The 22,850-nt window shown below is 47.4% G+C and overlaps 1 protein-coding gene across 1 annotated transcript in view; it reads left to right on the top strand.

The window, feature by feature from the left end:
- The window catches only part of Snx1 (sorting nexin 1), a 33,812-nt gene extending 12,278 nt beyond the window's left edge, over nucleotides 1-21,534 (top strand). The window contains exons 2-15 of the mRNA XM_051156690.1: nucleotides 881-992; nucleotides 4,685-4,812; nucleotides 5,313-5,379; nucleotides 8,946-8,989; nucleotides 12,011-12,152; nucleotides 13,408-13,486; nucleotides 14,187-14,262; nucleotides 15,389-15,502; nucleotides 15,667-15,760; nucleotides 16,720-16,925; nucleotides 19,361-19,504; nucleotides 20,267-20,347; nucleotides 20,692-20,763; nucleotides 21,350-21,534. Of these exons, the coding sequence (XP_051012647.1) occupies nucleotides 881-992; nucleotides 4,685-4,812; nucleotides 5,313-5,379; nucleotides 8,946-8,989; nucleotides 12,011-12,152; nucleotides 13,408-13,486; nucleotides 14,187-14,262; nucleotides 15,389-15,502; nucleotides 15,667-15,760; nucleotides 16,720-16,925; nucleotides 19,361-19,504; nucleotides 20,267-20,347; nucleotides 20,692-20,763; nucleotides 21,350-21,400 (1,410 nt within the window). The 3' untranslated portion in view covers nucleotides 21,401-21,534. The remainder of the gene's footprint in view (nucleotides 1-880; nucleotides 993-4,684; nucleotides 4,813-5,312; nucleotides 5,380-8,945; nucleotides 8,990-12,010; nucleotides 12,153-13,407; nucleotides 13,487-14,186; nucleotides 14,263-15,388; nucleotides 15,503-15,666; nucleotides 15,761-16,719; nucleotides 16,926-19,360; nucleotides 19,505-20,266; nucleotides 20,348-20,691; nucleotides 20,764-21,349) is intronic.
- The last annotated feature ends 1,316 nt before the right edge of the window (nucleotides 21,535-22,850 follow it).

The raw sequence follows: 22,850 nt of genomic DNA, 5'->3' as shown, positions 1-22,850 counted from the left end.
GATGTGCCGCACAATCCGGCTTTGTTCACTCTGCTACTGGCCTGGGGAGCCTCCCTACCTTTGTTTGTGACCCTGCATTGAGCTTTTTTTTTTTTTTTTTTTTTTTTTTCCCTTTCTTTTTTGGTTTTTCAAGACAGAGTTTCTCTGTGTAGCCTTTACGGTCTTGAACTCACTTTGTAGACCAGGCTGGCCTCAAACTCACAGAGATCTGCCTGCCTCTGCCTCCCAGAGAGCTGGGATTACAGCCGCTTGGCTCACATTGAGCTTTTAATAAAGGCCAAGGACCAAGTGTGTTTTCACCATGTGCCTAGTAGGCCAAGCATAACTGGGGCTTATTCTTCAGCCTACCATAGAGTGTGGCCAAAATTTTTGTCCATGTAAGCTGCATATGAAAAACCAAACCATATTTATAAGCAGCATTAGATAGAAAGTCATGTCTCCCTGTGTCTGTCAGGTGGGTTAGGAATGTCTAAGCTTCAGTTAACAATTAGCCAACACTACAAAGGAAGCCTGGGATCAGAGCTTGAATTTGAACTCCAATGTGGTGTCCTTGTCACTAGAATATGCTGTCAGCACTTGAAATAAAAAAGGTCATCAGCTGAGAAACCCATGTTGGCATCATGTGGTTTGGAGTAATCGTATTCCAACAAGATACCACTTATAAAAATTAACCCTGAGTCGTGTGAACTTAGCCCAGTGGTCACCTGAGCATCAGCATTCTCAACTCTAGCAATGATTTGCCACTTTCTGAGCTGGCTAACTAGCAGGCCTGTCTTCCTGTAAACACCTGTGGGAGCAAAGGGGCACACAATCACTTCCTAGATAGGCTTATTTTGTTTCCAAAGGCTCTGTTTTATTCAAATTATCCTTTTGTTTTCAGAGTAAGCCCCACTCTCCAAAGAAAACCACAGCCCCTTCTCCTGTCAAAAACGGGTCCAAAGAGAATGGGATCCACGAGGAACAAGACCACGAGCCGCGGGATCTCTTTGCAGGCAAGTAGAGACTCAGAATATAGGCTCTTCTAGTCATCCTTAGTGAGTTATGAGTTGTTGAGGTCAAAACCACCAGACATACGCATAGGTTTGAAAGTTTAAGCACAGCACAGTAGCGTCTATGTCTATGATCTCAGCACTGGGGAGGGGGAGGCAGGAAGCTCTGGAATCCAGGGTTGTTCTTGGCTACGTAGCAAGTTAAAGGCCAGCGTGGCCTAAATGAGACCTCAAAAAAAAAACAAAAACAAAAACAAAAACCCATAAACAAACAAACAAACAAAAAATCTAGTTTTTAAGACCATGAGTTAAATATAGAAGTGTAGCCGTAGCCGGAGGAACTACAGAAGTATTCTATCACAGGAACTCACAGGAGTGTGACGTTACTGACCGTTGCTGCAGTAGCGCTAGACTTTTATTTGACATACATAGTCCCTCTGTGTAAATTGGCCTAGAACTCATAATCCCCCTGCATCAGCTTCTCAAATAGTTGGGTTGTAGGAACATGATATCACTTTTGGCCTTATTTAATTAATCTGAAACACCATCTTACTGTGTGGTCTTTGCCAACCTGGAATTTGCTGTGTGGCTAGGCTGGCCTCAAACTTGTGACCATGTCTCTGCCTCCCAAGAGCTTGAATTATAGACAGAGCCCCTGTGCCCAGCCCTTAGAACCATGGAAACAGAGAGAGAGGCTCGAGGGGGTGGAGCATATATGAGTCTTATGTGAATCTGACTTTAGAGGGAAAGGGAAAGTTTGTTTAGATCTTAATATTTTAAACTTGAGTATAAAGAAAAACACAGATGGTATGAACTGTCTGGGGAAAGAAAGAATTATACAACCTCGTGTTATAACTCACACCTGTGATTCCAGTACTCAGGAGGCTGAGGCAGGAGGATCTCTACAAGTTCCATTAAGACCCTGTCTGTAAAAACAAAACTAAAGAGAGAGAGCTGTGGATACCTGGATGGGTCCTGTTCCTAGAGGTGGGAATGGAAGCTGCTGTGTGAGTGAGGTTTTCAGAGCAGAAAACAGTAAGGAAAGAGAGAGACAGTTCTGAAGGATAGGACCCCGAGGGGCCTCTCCCAGGTAGGAGACCTAAAGACCACGTGGGGGACAAAGAGGCTTGAAGAATGTAGCGATTTAGAGGATTTTCCACTTCATCTGGCCTCTGAAACCTTAACATGCACACTATGCTTTCTGGGGAGCATGTTTTAGATAAAAGAAAAATAATAAGCCGGGAATGGTGGTGCACGCCTTTAATCCCAGCACTCGGGAGGCAGAGGCAGGCGGATCGCTGTGAGTTCGAGGCCAGCCTGGTCTACAAAGTGAGTCCAGGATGGCCAAGGCTACACAGAGAAACCCTGTCTTGAAAAACCAAAAAAGAAAAAAGAAAAATAATAAAATACAAATAATGGGTTGTCTTTACTGTAGCACACTGAAAAGGTAAACATTCTGTGTATGAGCCTTTGACATTTATAATCTTTCCTTACACAACCTGAAGTCTTTGTGCCGCAGTCATGTCTGCGGTTGCCTTTCTCTGTGAGTGTATAGATCTTACAGGTTTTCTCAGCACGGTTGTTTTGGTTTATGCCATCTGCTGCCATCGTCCTGGGCAGCCAGTTGCTGCCTCACTATGAGATGGGAACAGATGCCTGTAGGAAAGGACTCTGCCGTGAGACATGCTATTTTCAAGACTTTAGTTGTTCTTAGGTGTTTATAGTAAATTAATAATTGACTGAAAATTTAAAGCTTAGGTTTATTTTCTGCAAGATTACCATAGTGTGCACTGGACCCTCTAGATGGCAAACATATTCTTGCTAGGAAGGCAAAGGATAGAAGCCCATAGCTTCATGCGTAGCAGGCTTACAGTTTTGTTAACGCATAGTAATTTCAATAGGAAATGCTCAGGTTATGTTTATATGTTTGTTGGTTGGTTGGTTTTTCAAGATAAGGTTTCTCTGTGTAGCCTTGGCTGTCCTGAATTCGATTTGTAGACCAGGCTGGCCTCCAACTCACAGTGATTTGCCTGCCTCTGCCTCCCAAGTGCTGGGATTAAAGGCGTGTGCCACCACACCTGGCCGAAATGCTCTTTTTCAAAGGGCTTTTACTATTACTCTAACAAACCATAGATAGTTTTGTTCTATTTTGCATTCTGAAGACAGTGTCCAGGACCTTTGAGCATGAAAGCACTCTGCACTGAGCTGCATCTTCCCCCTTGCTTTGGTTTGAGACAAGATTCTACTGTATAGCCCAGGCTGGCCTAGCGCTAGCCTCCGTGTTTTGTGGTTTTGGTTTTTGGGTTTTTTGTTTATTTGTTTTGTGTTTTGAGACAAAGTGTCTTTGGCTCTTTTGAAATCTCTCTCTCTCGTCTTCCCCTTGTCCCTCTCCCTCATCACTCTGTGGCCCAGGCTAGCTTTAAACTCATGGCAATCTTTCTGCCTCAGCCTCCCAAGTCTGAGGGTATAAGCATGCATCTTGGATTATACCATGGCAAGACAAAACAGGGTCCTCTTGTGTCGCCAGGACGACTTCAAAGTCCCGATCATTTGCTCACCCTACTTCAGCTTCTTAGGGTATTTCTTTTTTATGGTACTGGGGATTGATGCTATCTCCTCACATAATTAGGCAAGTACCCTTTCACAGAATTAGGCCTCCAGCTGTGTAGGCTTAGGTTTCTGTTACTGCGATGAAACACCACAGCCTGCCGGGCATGGTGGCGCACACCTTTAATCCCAGCACTCAGGAGGCAGAGGCAGGAGGATTGCTGTGAGTTCAAGGCCAGTCTGGTCTACAAATGAGTCCAAGACAGCCAAGGCTACACAGAGAAACCCTGTCTCAGAAAAACAAAACAAAAACACAATAGTCAGACCAAACCCCACAAGTGAGTATGTGTGTTTTTCTTTAGTAGAAAAAAAGCCAACAAACTAGTTAGGGTTAGAACGTCTGGCTTCACTGCTCCACACTGGAAGTGCATTTGCATAAGACATTTTAATGTCTAAAAATGGTACAAAATGCTATTTTAGAAGTCATTTCTCTGGAACATGCAGAGAACAAACTGTCCTGCTCAACTGCATCTTCTCCAGATAGAGCCGCTCTTAGAGCCGGGCCTTCGCTCCAGAAGCTGCTCTGGCCGGAAGTCCTCTCAGTCTGCTGCACTCTCTCCCCGTCTTGATGGCCTTAGAAACTGGAGCTTCCTCTTCAGGCATATAGCTGTGCTGCCCTCAGGGTCACTGTGCATTTTCTAGTTGGTTTTTTCCCCTGAGGCTTCCTCTGGTGGGTACTTGCCTTTTCTGTCATGCTGTTCATAAGCAGACAAGCAAAGGAGCTCTCTTGTACAAACAACTAAAAACAAGAGCAAATAAGTTTCATGTAAGGTTTTGAGTGATTACTGCCAAGAGTAATATTATTTGACACTTTATTTTGGCTATGGAGTTTTGTTTTGTTTTGTTAAATTCCTGGTTCTTTGGCCTAAGGTAGCCAAACAATTGTGTCTGAAAAAGAAAGGGAGAAGTTGCTCTACCAATCCTGTGCTAAAAGACCACCATCAGTGCCCTCTCCTTTGATCCATGTGTAAACTGCGTGCCTCTTGGGTTTTGTTGTATTGGGTGCTTGCTGTTTTTCCTGTGGGCCTCACCCTCTAGGCCTTCAGAGCCCCGTATTGACACTCATTTTAAAATATCAACTATTTTAGACGCCACAGTGGAACTATCCCTGGACAGCACACAAAATAACCAGAAGATGATGCCAGCCAAAACGCTTATTTCTCATTCTCCGCAAGAAGCCACAAATTCTCCTAAGCCACAGGCAAGCTATGAGGAGGTGAGAATGCGTACTCTTGGTCTTCTTGCTTGTGGGTCTTTGGGACTGTGTGCTGGCAGTCTGGAATTCCGCTGGATGTGAGCCCTGAGAGAACATTCACAGCTCTTGAAGGAGACCTATGGTTAGTGCACAGCATGAACCCAAACACGGACTCTTCCTTACACAGTGTCTGCCCCCAAGGGCAGCATAAAGGTTCCCTGGCCACAGATGCTGTCTGCAGCTCCCATATGCAGGAATACAGCCTCTCCCTACTCCTTCTGCAACCCAGAGGAGGCCAAGTCTACCAAAGTCCTGTAACCACTTATCATGGGGCTCACTGTGAACAGGACCTGTGAACTGGTCCACAGCTTAAACTGTGGGCCTGGCTCACAGGTGTCACTGGGAGGGGACAGGAAAGAGCACTGGGAAGACCACCTTGATTCTGTGCTGTTGACAGGTGGGGAATACATGGTAATGCCTACACTTCTTTATATCAACTCTCTCGCTTTTTCTTTTAAAAGCTGGAGGAGGAAGAACAGGAAGACCACTTTGACTTGACAGTTGGCATCACTGACCCTGAGAAGATTGGTACGTGTCCTTGGGACTCCTGCGCTGTTACCGTGGGCCCTGACTAGCTAGTTAGGGAACGGCTCTCAACAGAGCTGAACGTGATCAAATGTGAGGTGCTTCCTCAGCATCTTTCCTAACAATGCGGCACGTTACTCAGATTTTTCCTTATTTTTAGGAAGAAAAGCCAAAAATGTGAAATATAATTATAATCTTTTTAAAAAATCTCAAATGAGCCGGGCGTGGTGGCGCACGCCTTTAATCCCAGCACTCGGGAGGCAGAGGCAGGCGGATCGCTGTGAGTTCGAGGCCAGCCTGGTCTACAAAGTGAGTCCAGGGTGGCCAAGGCTACACAGAGAAACCCTTTCTCGGAAAACCAAAAAAAAAATCTCAAATGGGTGTATGTAGATTACCGAGGGCACCTGCAGCCAAGCCTCACAACTTGAGTTCGTTCCCCAGAGCCCACACGTAGAGGGATAGAGCTAACTCCGAAAGTTGTTTTCTGACTCCGCTGTGTAGCATGGCATGGCCATGCCCACATGCATACATACAAATGCAAAATTAATTAATAAAAAGCGGCCTGGAGAGATGGCTCTGCAGTTAAAAGCACCCACTACTCTTGCAGAGGACCCAGCGCCTACACTGGGTGGCTCACCAGTGCCGGCTACATTGGCAGGGGGTTTCTAGGCATCTTGTTCAGTTCCTTCACCTATCAGATGAGGAAGTGAGGACCAAGCAGAGCAGTGCTCCTGCCAGGGCACGGTGTTGGGTAGTGTAGAAGCAGGACCAGGGCTATGGGTTACACATCTAGGAATCTCTTGCCTACAAATATTCCTTAATACCTTAATTCTAAGCTTAGCTGCCTAAATCCTTTGTAGAATGATACAAATTACAAATGGTATTAATTGTTTGAACATTTACTGTTGTAATTTTGAACCAGGAGAGGGAATGTGTTAGTTACCCAGCGCTGCTGCAGCAAAGAACCAATAAGCTACAGGGGCTAGAGAGATGGCTCAGAGGTTAAGAGCACTATCTGTTCTTCCAAAGGTCCTGAGTTCAATTCCCAGCAACCACATGGTGGCTCCCAACCATATACAATGAGATCTGGTGCCCTCTTCTGGCAGGCAGGCACATATTTAGGCACAATATTGAATGAATAAATAAATAAATAAATAAATAAATAGAAATAAGCTACGGTCACACGTACTGCTCACACTTGAATGATGAAGCAGGAGGAGTGCCATTGGTCTGAGGCTGACCTAAGGGGCAGAATGAAGCCTATCTCAAAAACAAAAGCCAGACTTCCTCACAGTTGTGAGTCAGGAAGCCATGGGCCTCTGAAATGGAAGGAAGGAAGGCCCTGGCCTGCCGTCTCAGTGTGCCTTGGTCTGAAGATGCCTCAGTACATTGTCATCACCGTCCCATGTCATTCTAAGTGTCTGCACATCAAAGCCCTCTAGGGATGCCTGTCTGAGCTGTGCTTGACTCACCCTAGTGACATTTTATCTGTGAAGACAGTGTTTTCAAATAAAGTCGTATTGTGAAGTCTGGACAGTTTATCTAGAGGGGCATACTTCTAGATAAACCAGCTCACAGACCAGATTTTAACAAATTGCTTTCAGTGCTAAGCTTTCATCTGCTTATTCTATATTCTTAGTTGTGTTGATTCCAAGAAACCAGCTAATTAAAACATTGTCCTAACGAGGACCCCATCTTTGTAACAGCATGTTGTTTGTGTGGGCTGTTTAGTCAACATGCGATTCGCATTGCAGCACATGTCTAAATAAATTAAAATTGCACATTTATCAGGGTATTCTTTTTAGAAACTCAGCAGTTTACATATGCCATCTCCAACTTGGAAGTTATTTAGGAGTTGAACTGTGTGCATTTTTCAGACTGTTGTGTGACTAGCCAGATTTCAGGGCTTCTGTACTGTTAGCCAGCTACTTCTCTACACATGCTGCCTTAGCTGGAGCAGGGTCTGGAGGCCGCGCTTGGCCTTTGTGCTCAGTGGACATGGGCACTTATATTCCTCTCCTGTGGCTACTAAATTATGGGAGTGGACATGACTATTCTATGGTGGGAAACTTTTGATTAAATTTTTTAAAAGTGGTAAAGAGCCTTAGCACTGGGTAGTGTGTGTTGTAAGTGAGTGTTATAAAGGTGGTAAAGAGCCTTAGCACTGGGTAGTGTGTGTTGTAAGTGAGTGTTATAAAGGTGGTAAAGAGCCTCAGCACTGGGTAGTGTGTTGTGAGTGAGTGTTATAAGGGTGGTAGTTAGTGTAAGGGCATTGCTGTAGCTTAGCTTGTAGCTCCTGTTTTGCACACCCTTTTTGGTAGAAGTTGGTGAAATAGTAAGTGTATGCCTCCTATTTCTGTATACTTTTGTGTGCACGTGCACGAGTGTGTGTACTTACAAATAACAGCAAGCATTTCTTTGGGGCTGGAGAGGTGGCTCAGTGGCCCAGAGGACCCAGGTTCAAATCTCAGTACCCACATGGCAGCTCACAACTGTCTGTAACTCCAAGATCTGATAGTCTCATATATACATACATGCAAGCAAAACACCAATGCACATAAAGTAAAGGTAAATAATTTTTTTAAATATTTAAAAAAAAAAAAAAAAAAGCAAGCATTTCCACCCATGGCAGTGAAATGATGTTGCAGAGTGTGACCCTGCTGGTCCAGTTCTGCCCCTTGTCCTTGGCCTCTCACTCCAGAATCGGATCAGAAGCAAAGGAAACTGGGAATTGTTGACCTAGGCTTTCCTGTTTCATGAGGGGAGGAACCAGGGGCAAGGAAGAAGGGTGAACAAACCAACTCTAAACCCATGTCCAGCACTGGGGCTTTGTCTGCGCTCCAATATATGTCTTTTCAAGGCTGAGGGAGTCAATGGTGCCTTTATCTCCCTAAGTGGTCTAGGTCAGGACCCTACCACAGAGAGAAACAGTTGCTTGAATCCCAGATTATTTAACAGTCAATGGCTTTTCATAAAAATAATTCCTCCAGGAAAGGGAGGTTTCTGTGACATCAGGCAGCCCAAGTGTCTTCCTGCCAAGCCCTTTGCTCTGGGTAAGCATGCTGGATCAGAGAGGTCAGTGTGTGCCAGCGCCAGTGCTAGGACCTCTGAAAGAGCAGACCAAGCCTGGAGCTAGCCTTGGCTAGAGCGGCTTGTTTCCTTTTACATCAGTCGCTTCTTTCTCCTGCTTTATACAGCAAGAGAATTGTTTGGTTTTGGACAGATGTGTGTAACCAGCCCAAATATTGGCACGGTAACAACTGATGACTTGTCAGTATCCAGTGCTGCTTTGTGGAGGGTATAAATGGAGCCTGGCTTTGGAACAGGGGACTGGCTCTCTTGTCTCACTCAAACTGGGCCTCAGCCAGCATCCGTAGGGGCATATGTACCACACGGCCCCCGAGGCACAGGAAAAACTGGACTTTAGGATTGTGTATAAAGCCTGGAAATGAAACAAGCCCTTCTAATATAGGGCTTCTGTGGCCATGGTCTCTGGTCAAACATTATGGGGTTCGCTTTCCTTTCTTTGTTAAGAGACTAAGCCCCTGCTCCTCCTTGTTCTCCCACAGGAGACGGTATGAATGCCTATGTAGCCTACAAAGTCACAACACAGGTGAGTGCCCACGACTGCTTGCACCAAGGTTAACAGTTAGATTATTTCTGGGTGCCTTTTTGTTTCCTTCCCAGTAACCTATCTACTCAAGCTATAGCAAGTCTTCAGGGTTAAACTTTGCAAGGTTTAAGATGTGCAGCATAAGCCAGTTGTGGTGGCGCACGCCTTTAATCCCCGTACTTGGGAGGCAGAGGCAGGTGGATCTCTGTGAGTTTGAGGTTAGCCCGGTCTATAGAATGAGTTCTGGATGGCCAGAGAAGTCCTGTCTTTAAAAAAAAAAAAAAAAAAAAAAACGAAAACCAGAAAAGAAAAGAAAAAGAAGGAAAGAAAAAAAAAAGGCTGTGCAGTATATCTGATTTTTACCCCTTCCCTCTTAGGAAGTACATGACTGGAGCTAATTAGATTGCCTCAGGTGAAGAGTAATTATCTGTTTGCAGGTTTTCCGTTCTTCGGCCAGACACGGTGGCCTACGTCTGTAATCCTAGACTAGGGAGGCGAAGCAGGAGGATCAGGAGTTTGAGAAGGGCCTGGGGTATTTAGTGAGGTGGCACCAGCAGAAGTGAGGAATCTGGGGATGGTCGCTCTTGGGGACGAGACCTCCCTTTGTAGCCCACACTGGCCTCAAGCTTGAGATACACTCGCCTGAGCCTCTTTAGCATTGGAATTACAAGTGTACACCACCACACCTGACACAAAGCCAGACTGTCCTTGAACTTAGGATCCTCCTGCCTCAGTCTCCCAAGTGCTGGAATCATAGGCATCTGCCACTGTACCTGGCCTTCTTTTAATACTTTCTGTAACTTTTGCTCCTCAAATCTGGCCCTCCCCCACCCCCACACCTTTTTTTTTTTTTTTTTTTTTTTTTTTTTTTCAGTTTTTCTAGGCAGGATTTCTCTGTGTAGCCTTGGCTGTCATGGACTCGCTTTGTAGACCAGGCTGGCCTCGAACTCACAGCAATCCATCTGCCTCTGCCTCCCAAGTGCTGGGTTAAAGGCGTGTGCCACTACACCCAGCTTGGCCCTTTCTTTGTTAAATATTATTTTGTACGCTAGTGAAACAGAGCAGTGAAGCTACCAGCAGCACCGCTCTGCCTTCCTGCCTGTCTCTGCTGGAGCCACTGCTGTGACCTCAGAAGCAGTTATTCCCTCTGTAACCTCACTTCCTTTATCCAAAGGAAGTGTGTATCTTTAAGTAATGTGATGCTTTGCACTGAGTTTCATAAAAATAACCTGCTGAAGATAGTGATTCCGTTATGTAGCATGGTTTCCCAGACAGGTCCTTGCTGGGAACAGCAATAGTTAGTCTGCTACGTAATACACCATAGCATACAAACCTGTTTCCCTAAACACTTCCAGTTCTCATAACTGCACTCTCTGTGTACTTCCTCTAATGTCCCTGGTGCCCCATGAACATGTTTCTCAAGATATATGAATAACTAGGAGATATTGAATGCAAGGACTATAAACTTTAATGTCTTTGTACCAATTTATACAAAAATTTTCCAAAATTTCTCATTGATTCATTTCCTTGACAATAACTGGCAGAGCCAACCTCTCTAAATTTTGCCAATCTGGTGAATATAAGGTTATGTGTATTCCCTAGCTTTCCTCCTTTTTTTCTTAATTAAAAAGGTTTGTATATATAGTGATTATATGTTTATATGTATGTTGGATCTCCTGGGACTGGAGTTACAGATGGTTGTGATCAGCCATGTGGGAGCTGGGAATTGAGCCCTGGTCCTCTGGAAGAGCAGCCAGTGCTCTTTACTACTGAGCCTTTACCTTAGCCTTTTTTTTTTTTTTTTTTTTTTAAACTTTTACTAGAAGACTTCTTTATGTTTCTTTCTACTACTTCTGGGCCTTCCTGTGAGCGCTAAACCCCACGACACTTTAAAGGTTCCTGTCTACAGACATGTCATCTGAGTCCTTCCTCGTGTGTCTTGTTTTGTCGTCTGCTTTGATGCTAGTAGCTGATGCCCTTAAATAAGCCAATAAATGGCATATTGGGTACAGATGACCATAATTCTATCTTCTAACTAGAATTCAGTATTAGTTTAATTAGAGCAAGTGTTCTATCCTAGGAATGAAACTATATTTGAATTTCATATATACATGAGTGAGCGTGCAAGTGTGCGTACTCATGTATGTCCAAGTGGAAGTACAAAAGATGTTGGTTGCCTTCATCTGTGGCTCTCTGTCTTACTGCCTGAGACTTTTTGGCAGACTAGTTGGCTAGAAGGCAGTAGGCACCTACCTGACTCCATCCCTCCTCCCCAGTGCTGAGGGAAAGACAGGCATGCGCAGCCTTGCACAGCTCTTTTTTTTTTTTTTTTTTTTTTTTTTTTTGTTGTTGGTTGGTTGGTTTGGTTTCGGTTTGAGTTTTTGTTTGTTGTTTGGTTGATTGGTTTTGGTTTTTCAGGACAGGGTGTCTCTGGGTAACCCTGACTGTCCTTGAACTCACTCTGTAGACCAGGCTGCTTAAACTCAGAGATTTGCCTGCTTCTTCTTCCCAAGTGCTGGGATTAAAGGCGTGTGCCACCACCAATCACACCCAGCTTTTTCGGTGGACACTGAGGATTCAAACTGGTCCTTATGTTTACAGAGCAAGTGTTTATACCCACTGAGCCATCCCCCAAGTCCCATAATCCTATTATTTTTTAAAAATTTTATGCACTTAAAATTATTACTCTAGTGTTGGCACACGCCTTTAATCCCAGCACTTGTGAGGCAGGGGCAGGTGAATCACTGTGAGCCACAAGCCAGCCTGGTCTACAAAGTTCAGGACAGCCAGGATAACACAGAAAAACTCTGTCTCAAAAAACGAAAACAAAAACAAACAAAAAATTATTACTCTAAGTAAGGTTTCTTAGCTCTCAGGCTGCCAAAAAAGAACAGCTTCTGTTTTGGACAGAGTTACTTGCCAGTGTCTAGAGGGCAGGGATCTGGGGAATCCTTTATCCGGCAGGATAAATACTCACCTGGATTTGGAGTGATGTTGCCTTGTGTTTTTTCCATGCCCAAGACGAGCTCACCAATGTTCAGAAGTCAGCACTTTGCTGTGAAAAGACGATTCAGTGACTTTCTGGGTCTTTATGAGAAGCTTTCGGAGAAGCACTCTCAGCACGGCTTCATCGTCCCTCCTCCACCTGAGAAGAGCCTGATAGGTAAGCCTGTGCTCTGCAGTCACCTCGGTTTTAACACGTGGGGACTGGAGAGCTAGCCCGGCTACTTCTGTATCCTTTTTCCTTGGATGCTAGAGATGGCTCTGGTGTTAGCCTTCAGTTTGGTAGTGTTTGTTTCCTTTTGGAAAGTCTTACTATCCCCCAGGTGACCTCAGACTCACTGTATAGCCTGGGTTGGCCTCCATATGAGTGCTAGAATCACAGGCATCCACCACCACAACCAAGGAAGAAGGAAGTATCCTGTGTGTACTTTCCATGCGTTTAAATACAAGGCCTGCCTCAACATACACTCTGCCACTAAGCTACACCCTCAATCTCAGGACTCTTTTTTTTTTTTTTGTTTGTTGGTTGGTTGGTTTTGTTTTGTTTTGCTTTGATTTTCAAGACAAGGTTTCTCTGTATAATAGCCCCGGCTGTCCTGGACTCCGTAGACCAGGCTGGCCTCGGACTTGGCCACCACACCCGGCCCAATCTCAGGACTCTTAATGACTGCTCTTCCTGCCAGATTGAAATTACACTGGGGACTAGGGGAGGAGCCTTCTTATTGCCATCAAGTCATTATTAGTCTATACTTAGAATCTCAGAGCATTTCTTCCATTATTATTTTATTTTTAACTTTATGTGTCTGGGGTTTTGCCTGCCTACATGTATGTGAACCACGTGTGTGCTGGGCACCTAAGGAATAGAGAAGAGGCTGTCGAGTCCCTTGGAACTAGAGTTGTGTGTTGCCATGTGGGTGCTGGGCGAGCAGCCAGCACTCATAACCCCTGAGCCAGCGCTCCCGACCCCCACCCCCGGGACTCACTATGTACAACAGGCTGGCCTTGAACTAACAGAAATAGATTCCTTGTATGTGCCACCACACCCAGTATTAATTTTTTTTTTCAATTTTTTGGTTTTTCGAGACAGGGTTTCTCTGTGTAGCCTTGGCTGCCCTGGACTTGCTTTGTAGACCAGGCTGGCCTCGAACTCACAGAGATCTGCCTGCCTCTGCCTCCCCAGTGCTGGGATTAAAGGCGTGCACCACCACCACCCGGCTTATGAATTTTTTTTAAATGACAATGTACATGCTAAGTCCCATTTCACTGCCCCCAGCACGTACAGAACTCACGCAGACTTAATTAGATGGTGCTGTGTAGAGCTGTCCTGTGGTCTTTCATTTAGATGACTCTTTATAAAATGTAGATGTTTCCTTTTTACTGTTTCTGGCCATTCTGTTTCTTAAACTCCACTCTAGGAATGACAAAGGTGAAGGTTGGGAAGGAAGATTCTTCTTCTGCAGAATTTCTTGAAAAACGGAGGGCTGCTCTGGAAAGGTGGGTGCTCACCTGAACTGAGGTGAAGTACAGCCTCACCTCCCTCCTCCTGATCACTTTCCCTGAGGTTTTACCTTCCTACCTGAGTCATAAACCATCATCTCTGCTCCGTCCCCACCGACCCATCATATCTCCTTCTTGCATAACCTAGTGAATGTTCTGGGGTCTTTCTGATGAGTCAGTTTTCTATATATTGGAAATGTGAAAAACATGAAGTTTTGAATACTTACAAGCAGAGATTTGCTTAAGTGCCTTATTCAAGGATATTTTATTTTATTTATTTATTTTGGTTTTTCAAGACAGGGTTTCTCTGTGTAGCCTTGGCTGTCCTAGACTCACTTTGTAGACCAGGCTGGCCTCGAACTCAAAGTGACCCGCCTGCCTCTGCCTCCCGAGTGCTGAGATTAAAGGCGTGCACCATCCTGCCTGGCTTGAGGACATTTTAAATAGTAAAAGACACAAGTACCTGACAGCATTGTGCAACACCCCAAACCTTCAGACTCCTAACCAGAACTAGGAGGTGGTGGTACACTCCTTTAGTCCCAGCACTCGGGAGGCAGAAGCTAGCTGATCTTTGAGTTCAAGGCCAGCCTGGTCTACAGAGGTAGTTCCAGGACAGCCAGAGCTACACACAGAAACCCTGTCTTGAAACAAAATGAGAAAACAGAGTCCTAACCAGTTGGTGATTTTCGTCCTTTAGGTACCTTCAAAGAATTGTGAGCCACCCTACCATGTTACAAGACCCAGATGTCAGGGAGTTTTTGGAAAAAGAAGAGGTTAGTGTTACACAAAGCTCCACTTCGTCACCTTTGTCTTCCCTAAATGAGACAAACTGGTTCATTTGGCAAACACAGCCACAGAGCAAAAGGGCTGACTGAAGTGCACAGGGTTTTGTTGGTTTGTTTTTGGTTTTGGTTTTTGGTTTTTCGAGACAGGGTTTCTCTGTGTAGCCTTGCCTGTCCTTACGTCCTTTACTTCTACCTCTGGATGTTTCTAATCTATTTTCCTCACTCTAACCCTAGAGTGGGGTCTGTCTTTGGGGTCTGTCCTGTGCTGTAAGATGCTTAGCACATGAGGAACCTCTACCCACTAGATGCCAGCAGCGTTCCCTCCCAGCTGGACCAACCATCATCCCCAGTGCTGTCACATGTCCCTCCAGAGCAGAACGCTCTCAACCTGAGAAGTGCTGTATAAACTCCTCAGCACCTGAGACACTGTAACAGAGGTTTACTGTGTTAGAATACACTCCTATCCTTAGACATTCCTTCACTGGGGAAACTGAAGCTATGAGTCCCCTTCTGTGCAGAGTACAAGGTCCTTTGACTCCCTACATAGCCCTGACTGCGCTGGGATTTCATGCCCTGCAGGCGCCTCTGACTCTAACAAAGGAATTCAGTGCTCTGCAGGGGAAAGTGCTTGCCCTAGATTCCTGCTGACCTGAGGTAGATCTAAGGAGAGAGCTGACTCGCACACAGCGCTTCCCTCTGACCTCTGTATGTGTGCTGTGGTGCATGCACACACACAAAATGATTTTTAAAATGTTAAAAAATAAATTCTTTTTTTTTTTTTTTTTTTTTAAAGATGGCCTGGGTTTTAAGTAGTTCACATCTGGGTGGGCAGACAGTCTTGGTGTGAGGTTGCCTGACCGCACAACATTCAGTCTACTTTCTCTCTATGAATAATATAAAAGCTGAACTTTTGGTTGATTCTTACTGACATGTGCTTTGGTCTTGCTTGTGTACATATTAGTTTTAGATTACTGTAACTGCCTTAGAACAAAGCAGTTTAGAGTCAAGTAACTTGTTAACAAGTTTTGGGCTTGCCATCTGGTGGGTACCAATTCTTCTGAACCTGAAATAGGAGCAGCAGGTAACTGCCATCCCCGCCTTCTTGGTCTTGTAGCTGCCGCGCGCTGTGGGTACGCAGGCTTTGAGCAGTGCTGGTCTCCTTAAGATGTTCAACAAGGCTACAGATGCAGTCAGCAAAATGACCATCAAGATGAATGAATCAGACATCGTGAGTAGCCCTGAGAAGTCCTGACATTTCTGAGATCACTTTCTTTTTAATTTAAAAAAACAAAACAAACAAAAACAACCCTTGGGGATAAAAGATTCTAAAGAAAGCTGCTGTCTGCACACTGCTGAACATTTTCAAGCCAGCTGTGGGCCGTGTGTTTCCAGTGGTTCGAGGAGAAGCTCCAGGAGGTGGAGTGTGAGGAACAGCGCCTCCGGAAGCTGCACGCTGTGGTGGAGACTCTAGTCAACCATAGGAAAGGTAACTGCTCGCCTGGACACAGCAGCCTGCGGTGGGCTGGAGATGAGAGGCACGCTGTCCTCAGCCCACCTGTCGCATGATGTTCTGATAAGCAAGACAGGCCCTGGTCTCCTGGCAAGAAACATGGCTCAAACCGCTGTGGGCAGGGGGTGGAGGGGGCTGCCTGGGTACACTCTGCTTCTGGTGATGGGAGTCGAGGCTTACGTTCATGGTCAAACGAGCACAGTATAAACGCAGAGAAGCCATCTGTGTCTTCTTCCCTCCCCTTTAGTGAGCTTGCTTAATTGGGAACTGGTGAAAGTTTCCAAATTTGAAAGCTTTCCTTCTGTGTCTTAAACATACTGCTAGCAAGAAATCTAAAAGACCATTAGTGCCAGTGTCAGGGCTGGCAAGCTATGGCATGGCTGAGAGCACAGATTTGGCCTTGGACCCTGTTGCTATGAGAAGAGTACGCTGCAGAGACAGTGTGTGGCCTGCAGAGCCTAAGGCACTGACTGGCCCCGTACAGAAAGTTTGCTCTACTCTAGAAAGTAGGAGAGCGTGTGTGTGTGTGTGTGTGTGTGTGTGTGTGTGTGCGCGCGCGCGCGCGTGTGCGTGCGTGCGTGCGTGTGTGTGAGTGTGTGTGTATGTGAGAGAGAGAGATTCGATGCATATAGGCGACAGCTCATGAGTTTCAACATAATCCCTCGGCCTGGTGACATGAGCTAGTGAAGCACTGGAGCTGCGTCCCTCAGGTGGCCAGACTGGTCACATGTAGACAACAAGAGCTTTTGCCTCCCAATCCTGGGACCAGCTGAGGCTGCTTTCCCTTCAGTCTGAGTTTGGAGAGTGGGTTCCAGAGCCCTCAGGTGTCAGGTATGCAGGGGCCAGAATTGCTAGGACATGCTATGGGGGGGGGTCAACCGCCTCTTCCCCTTTCCCGAGAGGTCAGAAGCCTCGCTGTCTTTGCCTCCTTCTAGAGCTAGCGCTGAACACAGCCCAGTTTGCCAAGAGTCTAGCCATGCTTGGGAGCTCTGAGGACAACACAGCGCTGTCTCGAGCACTCTCCCAGCTGGCTGAGGTAGAAGAAAAGATTGAGCAGCTCCATCAGGAACAGGCCAACAATGACTTCTTCCTCCTCGCTGAACTCCTGAGTGACTACATCCGCCTCCTGGCCATCGTCCGAGTAAGCCTCACTTCCTTTCCCTTGCAGCTGTCCTCTGCTGTTCACTTCCTAAGAAAAGGTCATCCCACTTTAGCTTCAGAAAGCCCTCTAGACCCAGCAACCCGCCCAAAGGAGCCAGGTACCTGGAGCTATCCTGAGGCCCACAGCAGCCCACTCTTGGATTTCCAAGTTGGCCCCTTACTGTTGAGGACAGTGTTCTGCGTGCGCCTCTCTCCAAGCAAGGCTTATTACAGACTGCTGCTTGGCCCCTGGAGCAGTGACTCTTCAAGTCCTTTGGTCTTTGCCCTGATAAGAGCTCTTGCTGGCTTCCACTTGCCTTTCCAGTGTGAGTAGTCAGGTAATGACACAGAACTGGCTTGGTGTTGCATGGAGGAGTGTGCCGAGAGAGCTTGTCACCAGGGCCCTCCTTGTGCTGTGCTAACCACACTGGTAGCAACACTGCACGCTGCTCCTCTGGTCAGACACCTCACTCCTCTTGGTGACTAGGGTGGTCTGTTTCCAGAGCTCTCATATCAGTTAAGGCAGCTTGACTGGGCAGTATTAGCTCTTGCATGGCCTCCTTGATAAAGGAAGAAACCAAGAGGAAGCTGGCACCTGCACCGTAAGGACTGATTCTGCACGGTATCAGGCTGCATGAGCCCTACTCCTCTCCGCCCACTGGGGAGCTTCTGTGCTGTGTCAAGGGCTGAGCTGCCCCTGGGGTCTCACTTCCGTGCAGTCCCAGATGATCCTGGCCTTCTGCTAACTCCAGAGAGATGAGAAAGAGAGCTGCTGTGGGGATTCTTAGAGCCAGGTAGACCACTCAGGCTGGAGAGCCGCTGGGGAAGGGCTGTCTGGGGGAAACTTTCTGTGAGGAGCACTGTTTTGGGTTGGGGCTGAGGTTCCCTAGAGAGCACGGCTTTTGGATGTGACTCCACACAAGGTGACAAAGCGAAGCTGAGCCCGGCTCTCCCTGGGCTGGAGCGGCAGCCTGGGAACACAGAGCTATGAGTGGCTCTTTTCTCAGGAAGCCTGTGCCGCCTTGACACGTGAATGGAGAGATGAGCAAAGGCTTCTTTTGTGTCCTTCCCTGAAGCCCTGCTAGCCCAAAGGGATAGGCTTAAGCCTTTCCTGGATAAAGAGTTGCCCTGTACCTGAACTTTTGACAGTGAGGTGCTAAGAAATTTCAGGAGCCGGGTATGGAAACACTTGCCTCTAATCCCAGCAGCTGAGAGGCTGAAGCAAGAGGATCATGGTAAATTCTGGGCCAGCCTGTGCTACATAGTGAGTTTACTGGATGCATAGTGAAACCTGTCTTGAGAAACAGCAGCAGGGCTAGGAAAGTGAATCCGGGGCACTGCACTCTGCATTACCAGGGTTATGTTTTTGCCCAAGGCTGTCCTGAGGACACCTAGGAAATATCCAGGGACCCTTTGTAGGGAATGAGGAGCAAATACACAAGGTGAGGAGGCTAGCCCCAGTACTGTGCTCTGATGTGCACTGCCTTTGATGCCTGCAGAGTGCAGGGGGGAGGGGAGGTGGTGAGGCCAACTGCCCTTCTCTGAAATTGCTAATTCTGTTCAGAAGACTAGAAACAGGAGGCAAATAATGACCTTTGGAGAGCTTCTTCAGGCCTTGATAGTCTAGAGCAGGTGAGTGAGTGAGTGGGTGAGGTGAAGGCAGTAAATAGGTCGTGTAACCATTTTAAGAGCTGATATAAAGACTCCTTAAGCTGCCAGCGTGGTGACTCATGCCAGTAATGCCAGCACTTGAGAGACTGAGGGACGAGGCACCAGAGTTCAAGGTCATCCTCAGATGACCTTGTAATGAGAGCAGGCCTGCCTGGCCTACCTGAGACCTTGTCTTAAAAGAAACAAAACCAACATTCTCTTACCAAGCCTGTTGTTTGTGTCAGTTTGAAAGGCTGCGTCCTTGCTGCATACTTAGAGCTCCAGGGTTGGGCCTGTGAAGTTCGGCGCCCGCCTATTTCCCCGGTATTCTGGAAGTGTGTGAACATCTACTGTAATCACTAACACCATGCTGGCTTTTCCAGGCTATGTTCCTTAAGAGTTGGACGATATGGTTCACTTCTACTGTATTCTTAGCTCCTTACACGTGGCACACTCAGGAACACATGTAGACTCTTGGTCTCACTTTGGCTGAGCTAGGCAGTTTAGAACTTACTCGCGTCAGGTATTGGCATCAGGGCACCCTCTGTGCTCCGGTCACCAGCCCTGGGCGTAGCATGGCGCTGGCCCACTGGAAGCTTAAGGAGGACCTGACGCAAGCTGGTGCTTTTAGACATTAAATGCCCCACTGGGCACAACGGTGGCTGCGAACCTGCCCTTGCTCAGTGCTTCTCTGGCACGGCTGCTGAGAGATCCTCCTCCTAAGGCAGAGCCAGCCAGGGTTCCTGAGGAGCTAGCTGTGCTCCTCCCAACTGCCCTTCCCCATAGGCCGCCTTCGACCAGCGCATGAAGACATGGCAGCGCTGGCAGGATGCTCAAGCCACGCTGCAGAAGAAGCGGGAGTCCGAGGCCCGGCTGCTGTGGGCCAACAAGCCTGACAAACTGCAGCAGGCTAAGGATGAGATCACAGAGGTGAGCTCCCTGCCCGAATTAGCCCAGCATGAGTACACTGCTGCTTCCTCTGCGAACACTGTTCCCATCCTGACCAACAGGCAAGAGAGCTAACTGAAATGCCACAGCGTTGATGGGCCGGCAGCTGAGAATGACTTCAGGGCAGCCTTGAGGCCTGGCTCTCCACCAGACTGCTTTATTTTTAAATTATTTTTTCATATTTATGGGTGTTTTGCCTGCATGTATGTCTGTGCGCTGTGTGCATGCCTAACACCTGAAAAGGCCAGAAAGGGTGTTAAATACCTAGAAACTCATGAGCCACCGTGTGGATGCTGAGATTTGAGCCTGCATCATCTGAAAAAGTAGCCAGTGCTTTTAACCTCTGGGGGAACTCTAGCTCCGTGCATGAACCTTGAAAAGCTCCCTAGGTGATTCCGACGTGCCCCTCCAGGAAAGAGCTAACCCAAGTTTTCTGGGCTTTGTGCCCTGCTTATGAGTCCCTGAACCAGGAGTTGTTATGGTGCCAGAGTGTTCTCAAAAGCCAGGCTTGCCTCCACCTCCCTCCCAGTGGCCTGCAGGCCTGTGATCTACAATGCTGAATCCCTCAGGTATCCCACACCTCCCAAAGGACCCATTGATTACACCGTGATGTCAAATGACACTGCCCGGCACCGTGCTTGTCAGTGATGCTGGAGCTTAAACCCAGTCTCCCCACACACTAGCCAAGCGCTGTGCTCCTGAGCGGCACCCACACCTCAAGCAGCCTTTCTTTCCTCTTCCCAGTGGGAGTCTCGGGTGACTCAGTACGAACGGGACTTTGAAAGGATTTCAACAGTTGTCCGAAAAGAAGTGACACGATTTGAGGTGAGATAGAACATGTGTGACCTTGTGTGTACATGTGTATCTGCACTCTATGCTAGTTCCTGAAGCGTGGCTGCCTTAACATTTGCTGCTGGACCAAAGCAATTAGACACCAAGCTAAGCCAGTAGCTGCCGAGTGTCCACTCTCTTCCGCCCCATCCCTGCCCTCTCAGAAGGCTTGCAGAGCTTCGGCAGGGGCCCTTCGGCTGGAAACTGCAGCTGTTTAAGCTGCTGGCTCTACTTTCCAAGGCTGTGCTTGACCTTGGTCAGCAGTAAACACCACCATCCCACCAAAATGGGAAGGAACACCTGTCTGGGAGGTCAGTGTAGAATCCTGTCTCCTATAGAAAGAGAAATCCAAGGACTTCAAAACCCACGTGATCAAGTACCTGCAGACACTCCTACATTCCCAGCAGCAGGTATGTAGTTATGTGCAGCTCTGGTCCCCCATTTCCTACCCCACATGACAGCTGTCTGCTTGGGGCTCTGGTGAGTACACTCGGGGTCCCGCTTCTGAGGGAGGAGGCTTTGCTGTAGCTGATAGTTGGAAAGGGGCCTTCAGGGCTCCACTTCAGTCCGGGCCCTTTGCTCTGTTGCTCGCCTTACCCACTGAGCCGCCTCACCTCGCCTCCCACCACTGCCATCGGTTTACAGTCCATGTTGAGGGACTTTCATCTCATCTTTCACTAATGAGCCCCTTATCCCCTGAGTGCCCACCCTGTGGTACTGTCTACCCCTCTGGTTCCTGAGGCTCCTGTCAATCTGTGAAACAATGGTAGCATTGTGAGGTGCCACAGAGCTGTGGTCTTCAGAGACCGTCTTTGAACTTGGGACAGGCACTGATGCCTCCTTAAGTCGAGAGGGAGGAGGAAGAGTCCACCTTTGCATCTGCCCCGCACGCACGCCTTCCTCTTGAATGGCACTGAACCTGCATCCCTCCCAGGCTAGCTCAGCCTCTGCCACTAGGTGGAGGTACTTGCTTACTGTCTCCCTACTTCTTTGCAGCTGGCAAAATACTGGGAAGCCTTCCTTCCTGAGGCAAAGGCCATCTCCTGAGGGACCAAGAACACCAGAGCCTACCTGCGTGACGCTGCCTTTTTATACACTGTCCTCCTCCCCTCATGGACCCCACTGACGCACCCTGCCTTGCTGGACTTAGCCCTTCCACCCTGCCCCCACAAAAACTGTCCCCAGTTACTCTAACCAGTACTTCATCTAGCTCCCACATATATTTTCTTACCTAAGAGAATAGTTTCCTGCTTTAAGCAAAAGACCTACAGTAGGTGGTGGAATGACGGTTAGGGGTGGAGTGCTGGTATAAATATATAAATACAAATGTATATTTTTCAGGATGTGGTTTAGGAACTGGGAATAACGTTTTCTGTTACTCCTGATGGTGCCATGAAAGATTATGTAATAAAATATTTGAAAATCAGGTCACAGGACTCGGCATGGTAGCACGTTGTGCTTTCTGGGAAGCAGGTATAGAGCACTCATGACTGAGAAGGGCCGGGTCTAGTAGGTTCCCTCCCTAACCACTTGGCTGCCCTTCTAGGGACCAGTTCCTTCTCCGCCTGCTTCCTCTCCCTGCTCAGAGAGTGACAAACTTCTCTAGAGTAAGAAGCTAACAGAAGGCTCATTTGGTCTTCCAACCCTGCCTCCCTAGGCCTGAAGAGCTCCCTGCCCTATCGTTTGTTCTAATCCTTTTTAGTTCCTATCAAAACAGGTCCTCAGGCTGGAGGGAGGGGTGTATCCAGCTGCAGCTGGGTTCCTGCTTGCTTAGCATGTGAAGGGAGTGGGCCCAGGCCCCAACACCACAGAAGGAAAGCCAGCCACCTCATCTTCAGAGGTGTCCCTGTTCCTGTGGAAGAAGTGTTAAGGACTGGCTGCATTATCCCTCCAGACAGGGTAGTCACGGAGTGCCTGAGCCATTCAAAGTTCTAAGAAGCTTTACTGATGTGCCTGGAAGCGAGCACGCCCCCTAGAGCCTGAAGTGCGTGAGCACAACCAGGGGTGTTTAGACCAGCCTGGGTCTGGTCAGGGAAGGTTGGAGTCTCAGACCACTACCCAGCTTCCCCTCAGCAACACCCACAGCTGCCTCAGTGGTGCGAGCTTGAGAGGAGGCTCCTGGGGAGAGAAAAGAATGGAAAGCCCGTTGTGGGGATCCTGCTTTCTAGCCCCACAACCTCCAAAGATTCCCCCACACAGGCTGCTGCTTCTCACACTGGCACCAGGGGAGGTGCTAGCGCTGTAACTGCGATGTCAGCAGGCTAACTGTAGAAAAGGTAGTCCGTCCCCAGCTGCAGCCCCAGGCCCTGTTACCACCTTTGATTTTCTCTCTGTCCTCTGCACGCTGGCTTTTATGTAGTTAAAATTACACAACGTAGTCCATGTCCTGCTTTTGTCACTCAACATGTATGTCCCAAGCTTTTTCCTTCCACGTCTTTATATATCTTCACAAACTTGATTTGTAACTATGTCATTTTTCAGGCTTCCATGACTAGGT

The sequence above is a fragment of the Acomys russatus genome, chromosome 14 (genome assembly GCF_903995435.1).
Source record: "Acomys russatus chromosome 14, mAcoRus1.1, whole genome shotgun sequence".
NCBI lineage: Eukaryota > Metazoa > Chordata > Mammalia > Rodentia > Muridae > Acomys > Acomys russatus.
Note: the sequence above shows the minus strand (reverse complement) of the source record. Positions and strands in the feature narration are given on the sequence as shown.